At 44.7% G+C, this 17,859-nt stretch overlaps 1 protein-coding gene across 1 annotated transcript in view; it reads right to left on the reverse strand.

Moving 5' to 3' along the window:
* SLC17A5 (solute carrier family 17 member 5) overlaps nucleotides 1-17,859 on the reverse strand; it is a 62,570-nt gene that overhangs the window by 12,637 nt on the left and 32,074 nt on the right. The window contains exons 7-8 of the mRNA XM_068281492.1: nucleotides 14,582-14,740; nucleotides 8,220-8,352 (exon numbers count right to left, since the gene is read on the reverse strand). Of these exons, the coding sequence (XP_068137593.1) occupies nucleotides 8,220-8,352; nucleotides 14,582-14,740 (292 nt within the window). The remainder of the gene's footprint in view (nucleotides 1-8,219; nucleotides 8,353-14,581; nucleotides 14,741-17,859) is intronic.

Genomic DNA, 17,859 nt, shown 5'->3' on the forward strand with positions numbered 1-17,859 from the left:
GTTTGAAAGTCTATTAGTTTGGCACTAAAAGACATTCAAACAACAAGTTTGTACACATGTATAAACCTAACTGTCGTTTGAATTGACAGTTCATGGAACGGCCAAGCGTATCAGTCAAAACTGTTGCTATCAGTCTTACGATTGTTCGTACACATGCCAAACTGTAGTTCAAACGACCAGTTTGAACGCCAAGTCATTCAGAAAGATCAGACGTGTGTACGTACCTTTAGCTTTGGTGCCGCTTTCTGGCTGAGAGCCAAATTGAATATGGTTTGTGTTTACCTCTATTGGTAAATGCTCCCAGGGCTCAACAGATATGAGCACTGATGAGGTCTTTTTACATTTCAAAGGAGGTAAAACTGTGTGACATGTCAGACTGAGCCTAGAGAATCATATACACGTCTCTGTATATTACTTTTTGGTTCTGATCCAGTTCTGTATAATGCCCGAGGAAGAAACTTAACACAAGAAAATCTTGTACATGTGAATTCAAGGAGGTGATTCTAGAGAACGACAGAAGGAGGTTGTGCGCAGAGCAAATGTACTGGGTAGAGAGATTATGGAAAGCTTTGTAGGTTAAAAGTTAAGTCATCAGTCAAAAAAGTTTTTAAAAAAATTGGTATTTTAAAATTGTGCTGCAGCATTATGCTGCTCCGTTTGCAATAGCCATTTGCCATGGGAACCTGGTGACTGTGCCTCTTGCTGTGTGGCTGTCATCTACTTAAGCCACACCTCTCTGGGGTCCTCTCGGTGAGGATTCCTCCAAGATCAGTGTGACAGTGTCACACTTAAGCTAGTATCAGCGCCAGGGGAATAAGCAAGGGCCAACTAACTGAACATATTTAGAGGCAACCCCAACCAGCAGTGACCTTATTCAAAAACGGCTGTCCCTACCAGTTGGTTCATTCTAGTCAAATGTCAGATTGTTACATGACGGATTTAAAGTGATTTAGTGGTAACCTTTGAGCATTTTATAGTGGAAGTAACTCTTCATTTGCAATTTTTGAAGTTTTGAATTTTTTTTTAACTTATATGACTGATGTCCTTTTAAGAGTTTGAAATGGATTATCTGGTTAATTGGCAACCAATGAAGAGAAAGAACAAATATGTCGAGCAGCCAAAGCAACACTTTGGTGGAGATTCTGCATCTAAAATGGACACATGGGGCCCTATGCAATTACCAAACTCGCCAGCGCTAAGTGCTGGCGAGTTCTTAAATTAGGCGTCAGCAAGGTTGCCTAATGCAATTGCATTTAACACCCCCCCAGGGCGGAAAAGAACTCGCTTGGGCGATATAATCGCCCAGCAAGTTCCTTTCCCCCTATGCAATTGCATTTTGCACCCCCCAGGAAGGGATGCTTCCCGCCAAACATAGGTGCTAACTTTTCACCTGCTCTGAGCAGGCGAAAAGACCTATCGCTGCTGTCAGCGGGCTGGGCTGTTTTTGGCATCTGGGAGCCTCCTTTACTAAGGAAACCCCAGATGCCAGTGATTTAAATAAGTAAAGGAGTCAGTTGACTCCTTACCTATTTAAAATGTAACAAAACAAAAAAACCAACATACCTCCATCGTTCCCGTCTCGCCGCATGTCCCACGCTGCTCCTCCGCTCATCTCTGTGACTGTTTAAAAATATCACCTAGGAGAAAACTAGGTGGCCACTAGGTGGCCCAATGAGAATCATCCTGATTCTCATTGGTCCAATTAGAATCAGGATGATTCTCATTGGGCCACTTAGTGGAGGAATGGGGAGCCCCGGCGGGAGACTCAAAGATGCTTTGCCGTGCTCCGAGAACACTAGACAGTCACAGAGATGAGCGGAGGAGCGGCGTGGGACATGCGGCGAGACGGAACGATGCAGGCATGTATCTTCTGAAGGCCCCGCTGTAGCAACGAGCGGCAGGAGGCGACGGGCAAGAGCTTTGCGACGATGCGCTGGCTCTTGCGACAATGCGCTCGCATCTTCCGGGGAGCGAGGCAGCAGTGTTGTGGTGCTGAAGGACAGCTCCACAGCACAAATGCCTCACTCCACATTGCTGGCCACACAGGAGCATCGCTCAGCGAATACCTAGTATTCGCATGAGTTATGCACCTTTACGCAAGGACATCGCTCAGGTGAAACTGGCAATTGAATTTGCCGGTAAATCCTGAGCGATGTGAGGAGATAAGAAGCTCGCAAGTTTTCAGCTTCTTATCTCCTCGAATTGCATATGGCCCCCGGGCCCATACGCAATTCACTTTTTCACCTGAGTTTTCTCCTAGGTGATATTTTTAAACTTGTCAATAAAATGCCCTTTAAACCACCAAAAAGCAAAAGATACTCAAAATAACTTTGATATTACCTTTTCACTTACTTTTTGGTACTTTTTTAGTGGAAAATTGCTGGAAAATTTTAAATCGAAGATGAAAAATTATCTCCTAGGAGAAAAGTCAGGTGGAAAAGTGAATTAGATATGGCCCATATGCAATTCACTTTTTCACCTGACTTTTCTCCTAGGAGATAATTTTTCATATTCGATTTAAAATAACATTTTTTAGCATTTTACAATGGGAAAAGTACCAAAAAGTAGGTGAAAAACTAATGTCAACATTATTTTGAGTATTTGTTTCGTGGGGCACAGCGCAGGATTGATGGCCCTCAGTGTTGCACTGCATTGAACAGAAAAACACTGGGGGTCAATCAATGCTTAACCACTTCCCGACCGCCGCATGTACAAATGGCGGCCGGGAAGTGGATCCCGCAAGGACCGCCGCATGTACAATTGGCGGCGGTCCTTGTACGGGCATGGGCGGAGCGTTCGCGTCATTCGTGACGCGATCCTCCGCCGGGGACTGGCTCCGCCCCTCTCACGCTGTAACCCGCCGGAAGCGCCGGCGGGTTACTAGCACCCGGATCGCCGCATACAAAGTGTATAATACACTTTGTAATGTATACAAAGTGTATTATACAGGCTGCCTCCTGCCCTGGTGGTCCCAGTGTCTGAGGGACCACCAGGGCAGGCTGCAGCCACCCTAGTCTGCACCCAAGCACACTGATTTCCCCCCCCCCTGCCCCCTGATCGCCCACAGCACCCCTCAGACACACCCCCCCCCTGCCCACCCCCCAGACCACTGTTTGCACCCAATCACCCCCCTAATCACCCATTAATCACTCCCTGTCACTATCTGTCAACGCTATTTTTTTTTATGCCCTAAACTGCCCCCTGCTCCCTCCTGATCACCACCCCACCCATCAGATTCTCCCCAGACCCCCCCCCCCCAGATATCCCCTCCCCCGGGTACTGTATGCATCTATCCCCCAGATCACCTGTCACTCACCCGTCAATCACCCCCTGTCACTGCCACCCATCAATCAGCCCCTAACCTGCCCCTTGCGGGCAATCTGATCACCCACCCACACCAATAGATCGCCCGCAGATCCGACATCAGATCACCTCCCAAGTGCATTGTTTACATCTCTTCTCTACCCTAAACACCCACTAATTACCCATCAATTACCCATCAATCACCCCCTATCACTGTTACCCATCAGATCAGACCCTAATCTGCCCCTTGCGGGCACCCAATCACCCGCCTACATGCTCAGATTGCCCTCAGACCCCCCCCTTATCAATTCATCACTGCATTATTTACATCTGTTCTTCCCTGTAATAACCCACTGATCACCTGTCAATCACCCATCAATCAGCCCCTAACCTGCCCCTTGCGGGTAATCTGATCACCCACCCACACCAATAGATCACCCGCAGATCCGACGTCAGATCACCTCCCAAATACATTGTTTACATCTGTTCTCTACCCTAAACACCCACTAATTACCCATCAATCACCCCCGGTCACTGCTACCCATCAGATTAGACCCCTATCTGCCCCTAGGGCACTCAATCACCCGCCCACACCCTCAGAACGACCTCAGACCCCAGCCCTGATCACCTCGCCAGTGCATTGCTTGCATCTATTCCCCCCTCTAATCACACCTTGAGACACCCATCAATCACCTCCTGTCACCCCCTAGCACCTACCCATCAGATCAGGCCCTAATTTGCCCCGTGTGGGCTCCTGATCACTCGGCCAAACCCTCAGATCCCCCTCAGACCCCCTTCCGATCACCTCCCCAGTGCATTGATTGCATCTATTTTCCCCTCTAACCACCCCGAGACACCCATCAATCACCTCCTGTCACCCCCTAGCACTCCTATCCATCAGATCAGGCCCAATACAACCTGTCATCTAAAAGGCCACCCTGCTTATGACCGGTTCCACAAAATTTGCCCCCTCATAGACCACCTGTCATCAACATTTTCAGATGCTTATACCCCTGAACAGTCATTTTGAGACATTTGGTTTCCAGACTACTCACGGTTTTGGGCCCATAAAATGCCAGGGCGGTATAGGAACCCCACAAGTGACCCCATTTTAGAAAAAAGACACCCATTTTAGAAAAAAGACACCCCAATGTATTCTGTTAGGTGTATGACGAGTTCATAGAAGTTTTTATTTTTTTTCAAAAGTTAGTGGAAATTTATTTTTATTGGGTTTTTTTTCACAGTGTCATTTTTCACTAACTTGTGACAAAAAAAATAAAATCTTCTATGAACTCGCCATACTCCTAATGGAATACCTTGGGGTGTCTTCTTTCTAAAATGGGGTCACTTGTGGGGTTCCTATACTGCCCTGGCATTTTAGGGACCCTAAACTGTGAGGAGTAGTCTAGAAAACAAATGCCTCAAAATGACCTGTGAATAGGACGTTGGGCCCCTTAGCTCACCTAGGCTGCAAAAAAAGTGTCACATGTGGTATCGCCGTACTCAGGAGAAGTAGTATAATGTGTTTTGGGGTGTATTTTTACACATACCCATGCTGGGTGGGAGAAATATCTCTGTAAATGACTATGGTTTGATTTTTTTTTTTTTTTTTTTATTTACACACAATTGTCCATTTACAGAGAGATTTCTCCCACTCAGCATGGGTATGTGTAAAAATACACCCCAAAACACATTATACTACTTCTCCTGAGTACGGCGGTACCACATGTGGCACTTTTTTACACCCTAAGTGCGCTAAGGGGCCCAAAGTCCAATTAGTACTTTTAGGATTTCACAGGTCATTTTGCGACATTTGGTTTCAAGACTACTCCTCACGGTTTAGGGCCCCTAAAATGCCAGGGCAGTATAGGAACCCCCCTAATGACCCCATTTTAGAAAGACACCCCAAGGTATTCCATTAGGAGTATGGTGAGTTCATAGAAGATTTTATTTTTTGTTACAAGTGAGCGGAAAATGACCCTTTGTGAAAAAAAAACAATTAAAATCAATTTCCGCTAACTTGTGACAAAAAATAAAATCTTCTATGAACTCACCATACTCCTAATGGAATACCTTGGGGTGTCTTACTAAAATGGGGTTCCTAAACTGCCCTGGCATTTTAGGGGCCCTAAACTGTGAGGAGTAGTCTTGAAACAAAAAACGACCTGTGAAATCCTAAAGGTACTCATTGGACTTTGGGCCCCTTAGCGCAGTTAGGGTGCAAAAAAGTGCCACACATGTGGTATCGCCGTACTCAGGAGAAGTAGTATAATGTGTTTTGGGGTGTATTTTTACACATACCCATGCTGGGTGGGAGAAATATCTCTGTAAATGGACAATTGTGTGTAAAAAAAAAAAAAAAAATCAAACCATAGTCATTTACAGAGATATTTCTCCCACCCAGCATGGGTATGTGTAAAAATACACCTCAAAACACATTATACTACTTCTCCTGAGTACGGCAATACCACATGTGTGGCACTTTTTTGCAGCCCAACTGCGGTAAGGGGCCCAAAGTCCAATGAGCACCTTTAGGCTTTACAGGGGTGCTTACAAATTAGCACCCCCCAAAATGCCAGGACAGTAAACACACCCCACAAATGGCCCCATTTTGGAAAGTAGACCCTTCAAGGTATTCAGAGAGGGGCATGGTGAGTCCGTGGCAGATTTCATTTTTTTTTTTGGTCACAAGTTAGCAGAAATTGAAACTTTTTTTTTCTTGTCACAAACTGTCATTTTCCGCTAACTTGTGACAAAAAAATAATATCTTCTATGAACTCACTATGCCTCTCAGTGAATACTTTGGGATGTCTTCTTTCCCAAATGGGGTCATTTGGGGGGTATTTATACTATCCTGGAATTCTAGCCCCTCATGAAACATGTCAGGTGGTCATAGATGCTACAAAATGGGAAAATTCACTTTTTGCACCATAGTTTGTAAACACTATAACTTTTACCCAAACCAATAAATATAGGCTGAATGGGGTTTTTAATCAAAAACATGTTTGTCCAAATTTTTCATGCTACATGTATACAGAAATTTTACTTTATTTGAAAAATGTCAGCACAGAAAGTTAAAAAATCATTTTTTTGGACAAAATTCATGTCTTTTTTGATGAATATAATAAAAAGTAAAAATCGCAGCAGCAATCAAATAGCACCAATAGAAAGCTTTATTAGTGACAAGAAAAGGAGCCAAAATTCATTTAAGTGGTAGGTTGTATGAGCGAGCAATAAACCGTGAAAGCTGCAGTGGTCTGAATGGAAAAAAAGGGTCTGGTCCTTAAAGCGGAATATAACCCTGCATTTCAACTTTGCTCTAAAACATTATTTACAGCATATTATATGCAACCAGCATTTTTTTTTTTTTTTTACTAGACCAGCATTGGAAGGGTTACACAGAGTTTTAAAGTTCCTGGAGATTTCTGCAGACGCATCCGAAGCTGAAATAGATACATTTTGTTTACATAAATGTATCATAGGCCTAGTGCACACCAGAGCGGTTCGGCTGCGGTTTGCGATCCGCTTGCGGGTGCGGATCCGCTTGGGTAATGTATTTCAATGGGCTGGTGCACACCAGAGCGGGAGGCGTTTTGCAGAAACGCATACTCCCGGGCTGCTGCAGATTTTGGATTGTGGAGGCGTTTCTGCCTCAATGTTAAGTATAGGAAAAAAACGCAAACCGCTCTGAAAAACGGCACTTCAGAGCGGTTTGCCAGGCGGTTTTTGTTACAGTAGCTGTTCAGTAACAGCTTTACTGTAACAATACATGAAATCTACTACACCAAAAACGCTTCACAAAACCGCAAAATGCTAGCTGAAACACTACAGAAAAAGAAGAAAAAGCGTTTCAAAATCTGCTAGCATTTTGCGGATCTGCTAGCGGTTTTTGGTGTGCACCAGGCCTAAGTGTTGAATGTGACTCACTCTCTCTGACTGAGCTGGAGGACAGCCAAAGTGTGTAACATTCAACACTTAGATACATTTATGTAAACAAAATGTATCTATTTCAGCTTCGGATGAGTCTGCAGAAATCTCCAGGAACTTTAAAGGGGTTCTGTGGGGGTTCCTGAGGAGAAAAACTGCCAATTACCTGGGGCTTCTATCAGCCCCCTGCAGTGGTAATGTCCCACGCCGTCCTGCTCCCATCTGCCGTTCCCCGCAGCCGGCACCGGGCTATTATTCGTCTGTCACACAGACGAATAATGCGCGTTGCCGTGCCTCCGCTCGCGTCATCTGAGGCTTACTGCGCAGGCGCAGTACAACGGAGCCTTGTACTGCGCTTGCGCAGTAAGCTTCCGATGACGCAGGCGGAAGCGAGCGGGTGCGCGGCCACTGTAGCGCAGCCGCAGTTCGATCCCATGCCGCTTAGACCGGGGCCGGCGGCAGAGAACAGCAGATGGGAGGAGGACGGCGTGGGACATTACCGCTGCACGGGGCTGATAGAAGCCCAAGGTAAGGGTCTGTTTTTCTCCTCAGAAACCCCTAACAGAACCCCTTTAAAGCTCTGTGTAACCTTTCCAATGCTGGTCTAGTAAACAAAAAAAAAATGCTGGTTGCATATAATATACTGTAAATAATGTTTTAGAGCAAAGTTGAAATGCAGGGTTATAGTCCGCTTTAAGGGGGGTAAAGCCCACGGTCCTCAAGTGGTTAATAGACTTCTGCAGAAATCGAAAAAAATTGAGTTCACTGTGAACTGAACGGATTCCACTTGAATAGGGGTTGATTGGCTAGGCATACTGTGTTGTAAATCAGCCTATGTATGGTTAATACTGCAAAGAGCAGAATCTATACAAGCATGGGATACATCCTTCAGAATATTGTTGTACTGGGAAGTCCCATTCACAATAAGTTCTACTATAACAGTATTTCAGTTTTTAGAAATAGACATTTTAAATGCATATTATTCTTACCTATTGTATTAAAAATTTTGCGCACTGCTACAGTTGAAAATAGCAATCTTTCCCTCATAAAGTCTGCAATATAACCACTAATTACCATGCAAAGCCAACAACCAAAGTAAGGAAGTGCAGAAAGAAATCCATTCTGTAAAACAGACACACAGGTGAATCTTAGTTAGTAATGAAATCATTTTCATAGTAAGCAAAAGGAAAGCACAATGCATAACCACAGTGTTTATAACAAAATCATCACATGCCCTTTTTGTATACCACTTCCAGTTATGTAGTGTGTAATATAACCGTCCAAAGGCCAAAAAGAGGTTTCAAAACCAGACCAATTACCGGTAGTACAGTACTGTCATCCACAACCAGAATGGCATCAAGGTAGTATTCAGCATCAACTATACTCCTATTTTACAAATCATTAAGGGCCTGTTTCCACTAGAAGCGGTGCGATGCGCCTATAGCCGCATTGCACCGCGGGTATGCTGAAACACATGCACGGCAATGGAATAGCAGCTGATAATATTTGTGATTTATAACTTTTCAAAAAGTTTTAGTCATTCAAAAAGTTTTCTCAATCCGCGTAGTTCTCCTTTCCCATCTCAGGACAGACCTTGCTATATGGAAAGATTTCCATAAATACCTCTTATTCACAGTTGATATTTAACTGCACATGGAAGATAGTGACTGCAAATAGAATGCAGGTGCTTAAAGGGGAACTGAAGAGAGGTATATGGAGGCTGCCATGTTTATTTCCTTTTAAGCAATACCAGTTGCCTGGCAGCCCTGTTGATCCTCTGCCTCTAATACTATTAGCCATAGCCCCTGAACAAGCATGCAGCAGGTCAGGCGTTTCAGCCTTTAAGTCAGATCTGACAAGACTAGCTGCATGCTTGTTTCTGGTGTTATTCAGATACTACTGCAGAGAAATAGACCAGCAGGGCTGCCAGGAACCTGGTATTGATTAAAAGGAAATAAATATGGCAGCTTCCGTATACCTCTTACTTCAGTTCCTCTTTAATGGAAAGGCTAGCAAGTGAAAGTGTACCAGAGACGAAGGGGCATGAAAGATTTATACATACCTGGGGCTTCCTCCAGCCCCTTCCACACAGATCGTTCCCACACTGCGGTCTAAAGCCTTCTGCATCATCCGGTATCAGTCCCATTTTCCCCGGCCAGTCAGCGCAGGCGCAGTGCTCCCAAGCATGCTCCCCTTATCACTCCCGCGGCTGGGAGCGTTCTGAACGCTCCCGGTGACGGGAGCATGGTGAGGCGAGCGCGCACAGCCGGGCATTGCACACTATGCAATTACTGGCCGGGGAGAACGGAACTGATACCGGATGATCCAGAAGGCTATAGACCGGAAACGATCTGCATGGAGGGGGCTGGGGGAAGCCCCAGGTATGTATGAATCTTTTATGCCCCTTCGTCTCAGGGTCACTTTAATAACTTTGTTCTGCAAATTGTAGAACAGACAAAAAAAAAAATGTATTGTGTCAAAACCAACCACACTGAACATATCCACTTATTGCAGGTATTTATGGATAATCTTATTTCAGCTGCCTGCCAGCATGTAACCAAGTTACAGTTACTACTCAGGGCTCCGAACAGATTGTGATATGGAAATGTTCTAGATGGTCACAAGTCAATGGATCAGTCTAGGTATGGAATATAAACAGCTCCTACTCTGTACAGCTAATTACCCCTGCAGCAAAATGTGAATTTTCTAGGCCGTCCATACTCCATAAAGAGTACAGATTCCAGGCTGGCAAAAAGAAATTTCAAGCACACCTGAAATGAGAGGGATATGGAGGCTGACATTTCCTTTTGAACAATGCAAATTGCCTGGCTATCGTACCGATTCTCCATTGAAAATGGGTCTTGGATGGTCATTCCAAGAGGACAATGACCCAAAACACACAGTCAAGGCAACAAAGGAGTGGTTCAGAAGAAGTATGTGAAGGTCTAGTCCAGGGGTGCCCAATGCGTCGATCGCGATCTACCGGTAGATCGCGAAGGACTCCTGGGTAGATCGCGGCCGGGTGTTTTAAAGTAGTGCGCCAGACACTGCCGCTGCGCCTGTGTACTATCTAATTGTGCTGCTCTGCTGCGCTATGCAGAGCAGCACGTGGCCAGAGGAGAGGAACAGCCAGCGAAAGTCAGCGTCTGTGGCCCCTCCCTTTTCAGGATGCACAGAGGAAACAGTGGTGAAGAGTGAATGCAGGAGACAGCGTGGTGTTTCACGGAGCTCTAGGAGGGGCTGAAGGGAGACTGGGAAGGCTGTCAAAAGAAGCTAAGAGCTTCCTGCAGAGAAGGGTGAGGGAGTCTACATGCAAATATCTCACCCTGGCTGACACAGGTTTGCAGCTGCTGGCTGATCACACTGTAATTAGTCTTTAACACCAGCCAGCAGCACACTGAGATGGGAGCACAAATGTGGTGTTTAAGACTGCTTTCATGTCTCACTGAGTAAATGAGTAGTTAATGGATCCTCTTTGAGAAGGATCTCTGATAACATTGTAAATAGTTCAAAGGATTCCAAATACTGCATATCAGCTAGCTTGTAGATTGAACCCTTGTCTATACTGGACATACAAGGACAATCCTATTTACACTTACTGACTTGCTTTTAAAGGCCCATACACACGTCGGATTTTCCCGGACGGGTCGTTTGAACGTCCCGTCGTTCAGTCGTCCGCACGCCAAATCGGGCGTGTGTACAGTCAGTCATTCGGGCGATAAGACTGATTTTGACCAGTCTTAATCACCCGAACGACGGACTGTACACACGCCTGATTTGGCGTGCGGACGACTAAACGACGGGACGTTCAAACGACCCGTCGTTCAGGAAGATCCGACGTGTGTATGGGCCTTTAGAAATCAGGATGGGGGATTCTGCAGCTGCCCAATTATGCTGCAATGTTTTATTTGGGGGGGGGGGGGGGGGGGTGGAAGTTGGTAGATCTCTCGGGCTCTGTAATTTTCAAAGTAGCTCACGACCCGAAAAAGTGTGGGCACCCCTGGTCTAGTCAGTTTCCAGACTTTAATGTAAGAGAAAAATCAGTGGAGGGAGTTGAAGGTTCGAGTTGCAAAACATAAGCCTCAAAGCCATACTGCCTTGGAGTGGATTTGCAAAGAGTGGGACAAAATCCCACCAGGTGTGCAAACCTGGTGGTCAAGTACAATAAATATCTTCTCATAGACACGATGGCCCATATGCAATTCACTTTTTCTCCTGAGTTTTTTCCTAGGTGATATTTTAACTTGTCAATAAAATGTCCTTTAAGCCACCAAAAAGCAATACAATAATAATACAATACAATAACATTTGTAAAGCGCTTTTCTCCCATAGGACTCAAAGCGCATAGCTGTGTCTCAGATTAATACAGGGTTGCAGGCTGGGTTGAGTTACAGAGGAGATAGTCAGATGTTCATGAATGCCAAACTGAAGAGGTAGGTTTTCAGTTTAGACTTAAATGCTTCCAGAGATGGAGCTGTCCTGATTGGGTGTGGCAGGGAGTTCCAAAGTGTAGGGGCAGCATGACAAAAGGCTCTGTCTCCAAAGGTTTTGAGGTGGACTCTGGGGGTGACCAAGGTGTTACGTCCTTTTGATCTAAGATTGTGGGGGGTGTGATGCAGTTGCAACAAGTCCTTCAGGTATCCAGGTCCCAGATTGTGCAAGGATTTGAATGTCAGTAAGCCAATCTTAAACAGAATTCTCCATTTTATCGGTAGGCTGTGGAGTGAGCACAGGGTTGGTTTTATGTGGCAATGGCGGGGTTGGCTCGTTAACAGCCTTGCGGCGGCATTCTGTACTAGAAAATACTCAAAATAAATTTAATAGTACTTTTTGATTTATTTTTTGGTACTTTTTTAATTGAAAAGTGCTGGAAGGCTATTTTAAAAAGAAGATGAAAAATCATTACCTAGGAGAAAACTCAGGTGAAAAAGTGAATTGCATATGGCCCGATGTCTCTTAACTGATGTCATTTGGCGCATTCAAAGTCTATGAACAGTTCACATTTCATCACTTCCAATGCTACACATTGCGTTGGTACAACGCAGAATATGCAGTGCATTACTAGGAGCAGGGCTGTGGAGTCGGAGTCGTGGAGTCGGGGCAATTTTGGTTGCCTGGAGTCGGGGAAAAAAAATGCACCGACTCCGACTCCTAATGAATTTAAACTGTAGTTAAAATAGAAAATATGATAAAATGTTCTATTTCTCAGATAATAGTTATCATAAATAATTTATACATACAGTAATAGCTGTGCTTAGTCCACAAATATGAAATAAACCAATCAAAATTAGTTACTTGTGCTGCTTCAATAAAGCAGTCCCCGTATTTTTAAAGTCAGATATACACATCTGATTGTGACTGTATATATGATGTGTACACAGGAATCTCTTATATATACTAACATCTATGCTGTAAGAATAAAGCCTGATGTGTAGCCATGTCACTAATAGAGATGGTCAATGAGATGGAAATAATTATGCGTGGATTCTGATTTATGCAAATGTACGCACTCTTTGCTCATGAAATCAAATCATTTGATAAGTTATTAAAATTTGGTTTGGGGACTACGAATTAAATGGTACCCGAGAAGGATGAAAAGAAAAGTTTTATACATACCTGGGGCTTCTTCCAGCCCCCTTCAGGCTAATCAGTCCCTCGCTGTCCACCTCCACCACCTGGATCTTCTGCTATGAGTCCTGGTAATTTAGCCAGTCAGCGCAGTCCGGCCGCATGCTGCATCCACAGCCAGGAGCGTTCTGCACCTGTGCAATAGTGCTGCGCAGGCGTAGTACGCTCCCGGCGGCAGAGTGTGTGCATGCGCACTACGCCAGCCTGGCTCAAGTAACTGGACTCATAGCAGAAGATCCAGGTGGTGGAGGAGGACAGCGAGGGACTGATTAGCCTGAAGGGGGCTGGAGGAAGCCCCAGGTATGTATATAAAAAAAAAAACAAAACAAAAAAAAAAAAACCTTTTCTTTTCATGTCTCAGGTTTACTTTGTTACACAGTAGTACTATACTCTACATATGCACTCTCCACAAAGCTGCAGGGAATCCACTGAGAATGTTGTGCACATAGGTGTTGTCTATCACTCATAAACCTGGTTCAGACTGTGCATGAAGAATGTGTAATAGAGGAAGAATCTCCTTATTCCCCTGCAGAGTACCTGCACATCACTCTTACATGTACCCACAGTTACATTGCCTAGGGCCTGATAGATGTTCTTTGTTCCGGCCTGTACCTTTTACAAGTACTCTTACCAAGGATTAGTTGTAGTCTATGACTAAAGTGAATAAATATGTCAGTCTCCATATCCTAACTTCAGTTGTCTTTTAAAATTCCTAAGCGTTGGCAGTTAAGAAACAAATTTCATGTTACATACTTTCAATCAACAAGATTGTAATATGCAAATTAGAGGAGTCTGAGTCGGTGGAATTCTAAACTGAGGAGTCGGAGGATTTTTGTACCGACTCCACAGCCCTGACTAGGAGCATACACATTGATGCGTACAATGTTACTAATGTGATGCACTAAGCAACTGACTAATGTAACGCACATTAGTTAGTTGCTTATTCACATGTGGTACATCATAAGCCACTGAAAATGTAATTTTTGGTTATGACATGAACAAGTTACAGAACACCACATTGCAATGCCAGATTGAGAAACTAGCCTAAAATAAAGGAAAAATACAGAACCAACAGACAGGACTACCTACATTTCTTGCTTTTCTAAGGTTTTTAATAGTCATTAGACATACAAATCATCATTTCAGCTAAATCAAATAATGCACGAGTGGAACACTTGCCAAGCTGGTCAGAATAACAGTTAATATAGATTGTAATTTTGACATAGGATAGCCAAGCAACTACCTGAGATGGTATTCAGTGGCGTAGCTTAGGAGCTGTGGGCCCCGATGCAAGTTTTACATTGGGGCCCCCCCAAGCACTCTATACATAACTGATACAGCACACCAAAACCTGCCAATGGCAACCACAGGTGCAAGAAGGGGATGGGGAACAGTTTGTTAATGATTAGCACTATTCAAAGTATCTATAGAAGTCATTATTATGAGCACAGGACCAATAGAGAGCTAATACTGTAGTTGAGGGAGGGCCCTTCGGGGCCCCTCTGGCCCAAGGGCCCCGATGCGGTCGCAACCTCTGCAACCCCTATTGCTACGCCCCCAGGTATAGTGATACCAACCATTTACCAAACTGGCAAATGAGAGCTTCTGCATATGAAATATGCGGAATAGCATGCAACAGTTCACACCTTTCAAAACATGTTGATACATAATCATAGCTTATCCAAAAGGTTAGGCTGTAACAGTATATTCCAGCCTTGCTTACCTCCTGTGCGTTAAAACGTAAAATTTCCTTCATATATGTAGGCAATAAAGTGAGCAAAGTGTAAAAGGTCCAGTTGTAAGAAAAATGAGCAACAATAATAGCCCACAGAGGTAAAGATTTCAGCATGTCACAGACAGGAACTTCTTTTCCCTTACTGACCTGAAAGGAAAAAAAACAAAAAAAACAATAAATCACAAGTTAATAGAAAACTGAAATAAAGATTTCCTCCTACATACACATACATATAATTATCAAACACCATTTTACTACCGTACATAGTCAATTCACTTTGCTGGCAGAAGCTGCAGAATGTGCAGTCAGTGGCTCATGGGACGGTCATCTTGCCTTTTGAAAAGGTTGGAATTACTTTACCTGCACCACTAATGTTGCTGAGCTATATCTGACAGCTGCTGCAGACACTAAAGCCAAGTACTAAAGTTGGATTAAAAACTTGGCCAAGGTGCAGGTAACCTCCATGGCGGTATGATTATCTCCAAATGTATTGTCTAAAAGCAGTGCAATTTTGTCACAAGCTTTTAGACCCTAAAAATAATACTGCTAGATAGATCCGTGGCAGGCCTGCATATTCCACACCTCCGATGGATCCAATTCGGGATTACTACTCTGAGATGCGGCTTTCCGGCCTGAGCCTGACTCGGGGTTACCACTAAGAAGGTTTTAAGGACTGTCTTGGCCAAAAATCTAACGTGTACACACGAGCCCCACCTCAATGTTACCCAATTATCCGGCATATCAGATGTATACCGACACCAATGCCTGACCAACCCCCTTCTCAACCCACCACCCAGAAGCCACTCCACACATGCACTTCCATAGCAAGAGATGCGTTACTAGCCGCCAGGCTAGTACAAATGCTAGATGGTTCTCGGCTGAGGTAGCTAATCGGGGCTCTAGCACGTCTACAGTGTTCTTCGATCACCCTCGATGCATCTGCCTGGAGGATCTTCTCAGCAAAGGGCATTGTTCTACTCACTCACCTTGCTCCGTGCCTCTCTGTCATGACCTGCATTGTAGGTCATGATTTCTCCCATAGCAACAGAACAAATAGCTAGTCTACAGGCTAGTAACGCTCCTGCACAAAGTTGCCTCCGAACTGTGGCCTGAATGATCCAATCCCGATCCCTGCTGGGCAGCAGTCCTTGTATATGTACAGTATACAAGCCTTTAGCCATAGCCATTTGCAATATAGGAGAGTTCATGAGTTCAGGTACACCTTATAAACTCATCAGTCATAATATCAAAGGGTAAGGTTTAAACAGGCTTATAAAAGTAAAGAAGGGAGCCAATAGTCTTATCTACAGTAGAAACAAAATTGTATAACTACGATTAGATGTGCCTATAACAAGATCCTATTTTATTCTTGGATAGTTGTGTCTCAGACTAGTGCCCAACAGCACACCTAGGGTTAGAACATGCTGTTGTACAGGGCTTTCTTAACATCAGAGTAACCAAGCAGCTTGGGGAAGCTAGGAAAGGATAGGGGACTAAAAGACCGAAAATCCCTCCAACTAAAAAGCAATGCCCCGTGTGTATTGCAAATAACTTCTGTTTTAAGTGAACATCTATGGTTACCCACAATGGACCTCTACTGAATATGTTAATGATCTATTTATGCCCCCAAAGCCAGGCTTGCATCCAGAACCACTGGCATACAGCAAACCTATAGCTTGAACATCAATAATCATATACATACAAAAGGTGTATCAAATTATAAAATAGCAAAAAGTTAAAGCAGTATTCAAATCAAAAATATTATATTAATTACTAACATCAATGAAAATATGCAGGTTTACATTAGTTGTTCTAGTCTTAAAGAGACTCTGTAACAACAAAAACCTCCCCTGGGGGGTACTCACCTCGGGTGGGGGAAGCCTCCGGATCCTAATGAGGCTTCCCACGCCGTCCTCTGTCCCACGGGGGTCTCGCTGCAGCCCTCCGAACAGCCGGCGACAGAGCCGACTGTAGCTTCAATATTTACCTTTGCTGGCTCCAGCGGGGGCGCTGTGGCGGCTTTCGGCACGGAAATACCCGATCTCCGTCGGGTCCGCTCTACTGCGCAGGCGCCGGAAACTTGCGCCAGTTGTTCCAGTTCCTCTTTAAGGTGGGTACACACATCAGAAAAAAAAAGTCTTTGGAAAATGAAAGATCACAGACCAATTTTACCCCCTTCCATGTAGTATGAGAGCCATACCTACACAGTCTATTCGATTGAGCTGCACTCCCCATCAGATAAAAAAAAATCTTTGCAACATGCTGCACACAAAGATACTGTACACATGCAAAAGATCAGTATCTGCAAAAGATCCGTTCCTGCAAAATACAGTCATAGACATCAATTCACTAAGCTTATCTCCTGTCTTTAATAATGTTTCTAGAGTGATCACCATGGTGATGAGGTATGTTGTATTCAGGAAACATTTTACCTCAAGCAAACCTAAAGTTAACCGTTTTTAACTTAACTCTTCAATCCTTAAAGGGAAGGTTCAGGCACGACCTAAAAAAAATAAAAATGCAAATACTCTTACCTAAGGGCTTCCTCCAGCCCGTGGCAGCCAGGACGTGCCCTCGCCGTGGCCCTGCAGGCTCCCGGTCTTCGGTGGCCGACCCGACCTGGCCGGCTGCCAGGCCGGGCTTCTTCTGCGCTCCAACGTGCGTCTCACGGGGGCGCGCTGCCGTCATCGGACGTCCTCCGGGCTGTACTGCACAGGCGCAGTAGTTCTGCGCCTGCGCAGTACAGCCCGGGGGCGTCCGATGACGTCAGCGCGCCCCCGTGAGGTGCATTTTGTAGCGCAGAGAAAGCCCGACCTGGCAGCCGGCCTGGCTAGGTCGGCCACCGAAGAAGACCGGGAGCCTGCGGGGCCACGGCGAGGGCACGTCCTGGCTGCCACGGGCTGGAGGAAGCCCTTAGGTAAGAGGATTTGTATTTTTATTTTTTTAGGTCGCGCCTGAACCTTCCCTTTAAAATAACTCCAGAGTTAAAGACAGGCTGTTTATTAACTGCGTGTGAAAAATAACTACAGAGGAGGGGTAAATTAACTGCAGAGGAGGTAACTTAAGGAAAGAAGAGATAAGATAACTCGCTCACTGTGTGGTGGTAACTTTTCTCTTGCCTTATTATCTCCAGCATGATCTTAGTGAATGGAGGCAAGAGAAAAAAAATAAAACCTTACCTCCACACAGTGAAAGAGTTATCGTTTCTCTTCATTCCTTAAGTTACCTCCTCCGTAGTTAAGTTACCTCCTCTGTAGTTAGACAGC

This window comes from Hyperolius riggenbachi, chromosome 4 (assembly GCF_040937935.1).
Source record: "Hyperolius riggenbachi isolate aHypRig1 chromosome 4, aHypRig1.pri, whole genome shotgun sequence".
In the NCBI taxonomy this organism is placed as follows: Eukaryota; Metazoa; Chordata; class Amphibia; order Anura; family Hyperoliidae; genus Hyperolius; species Hyperolius riggenbachi.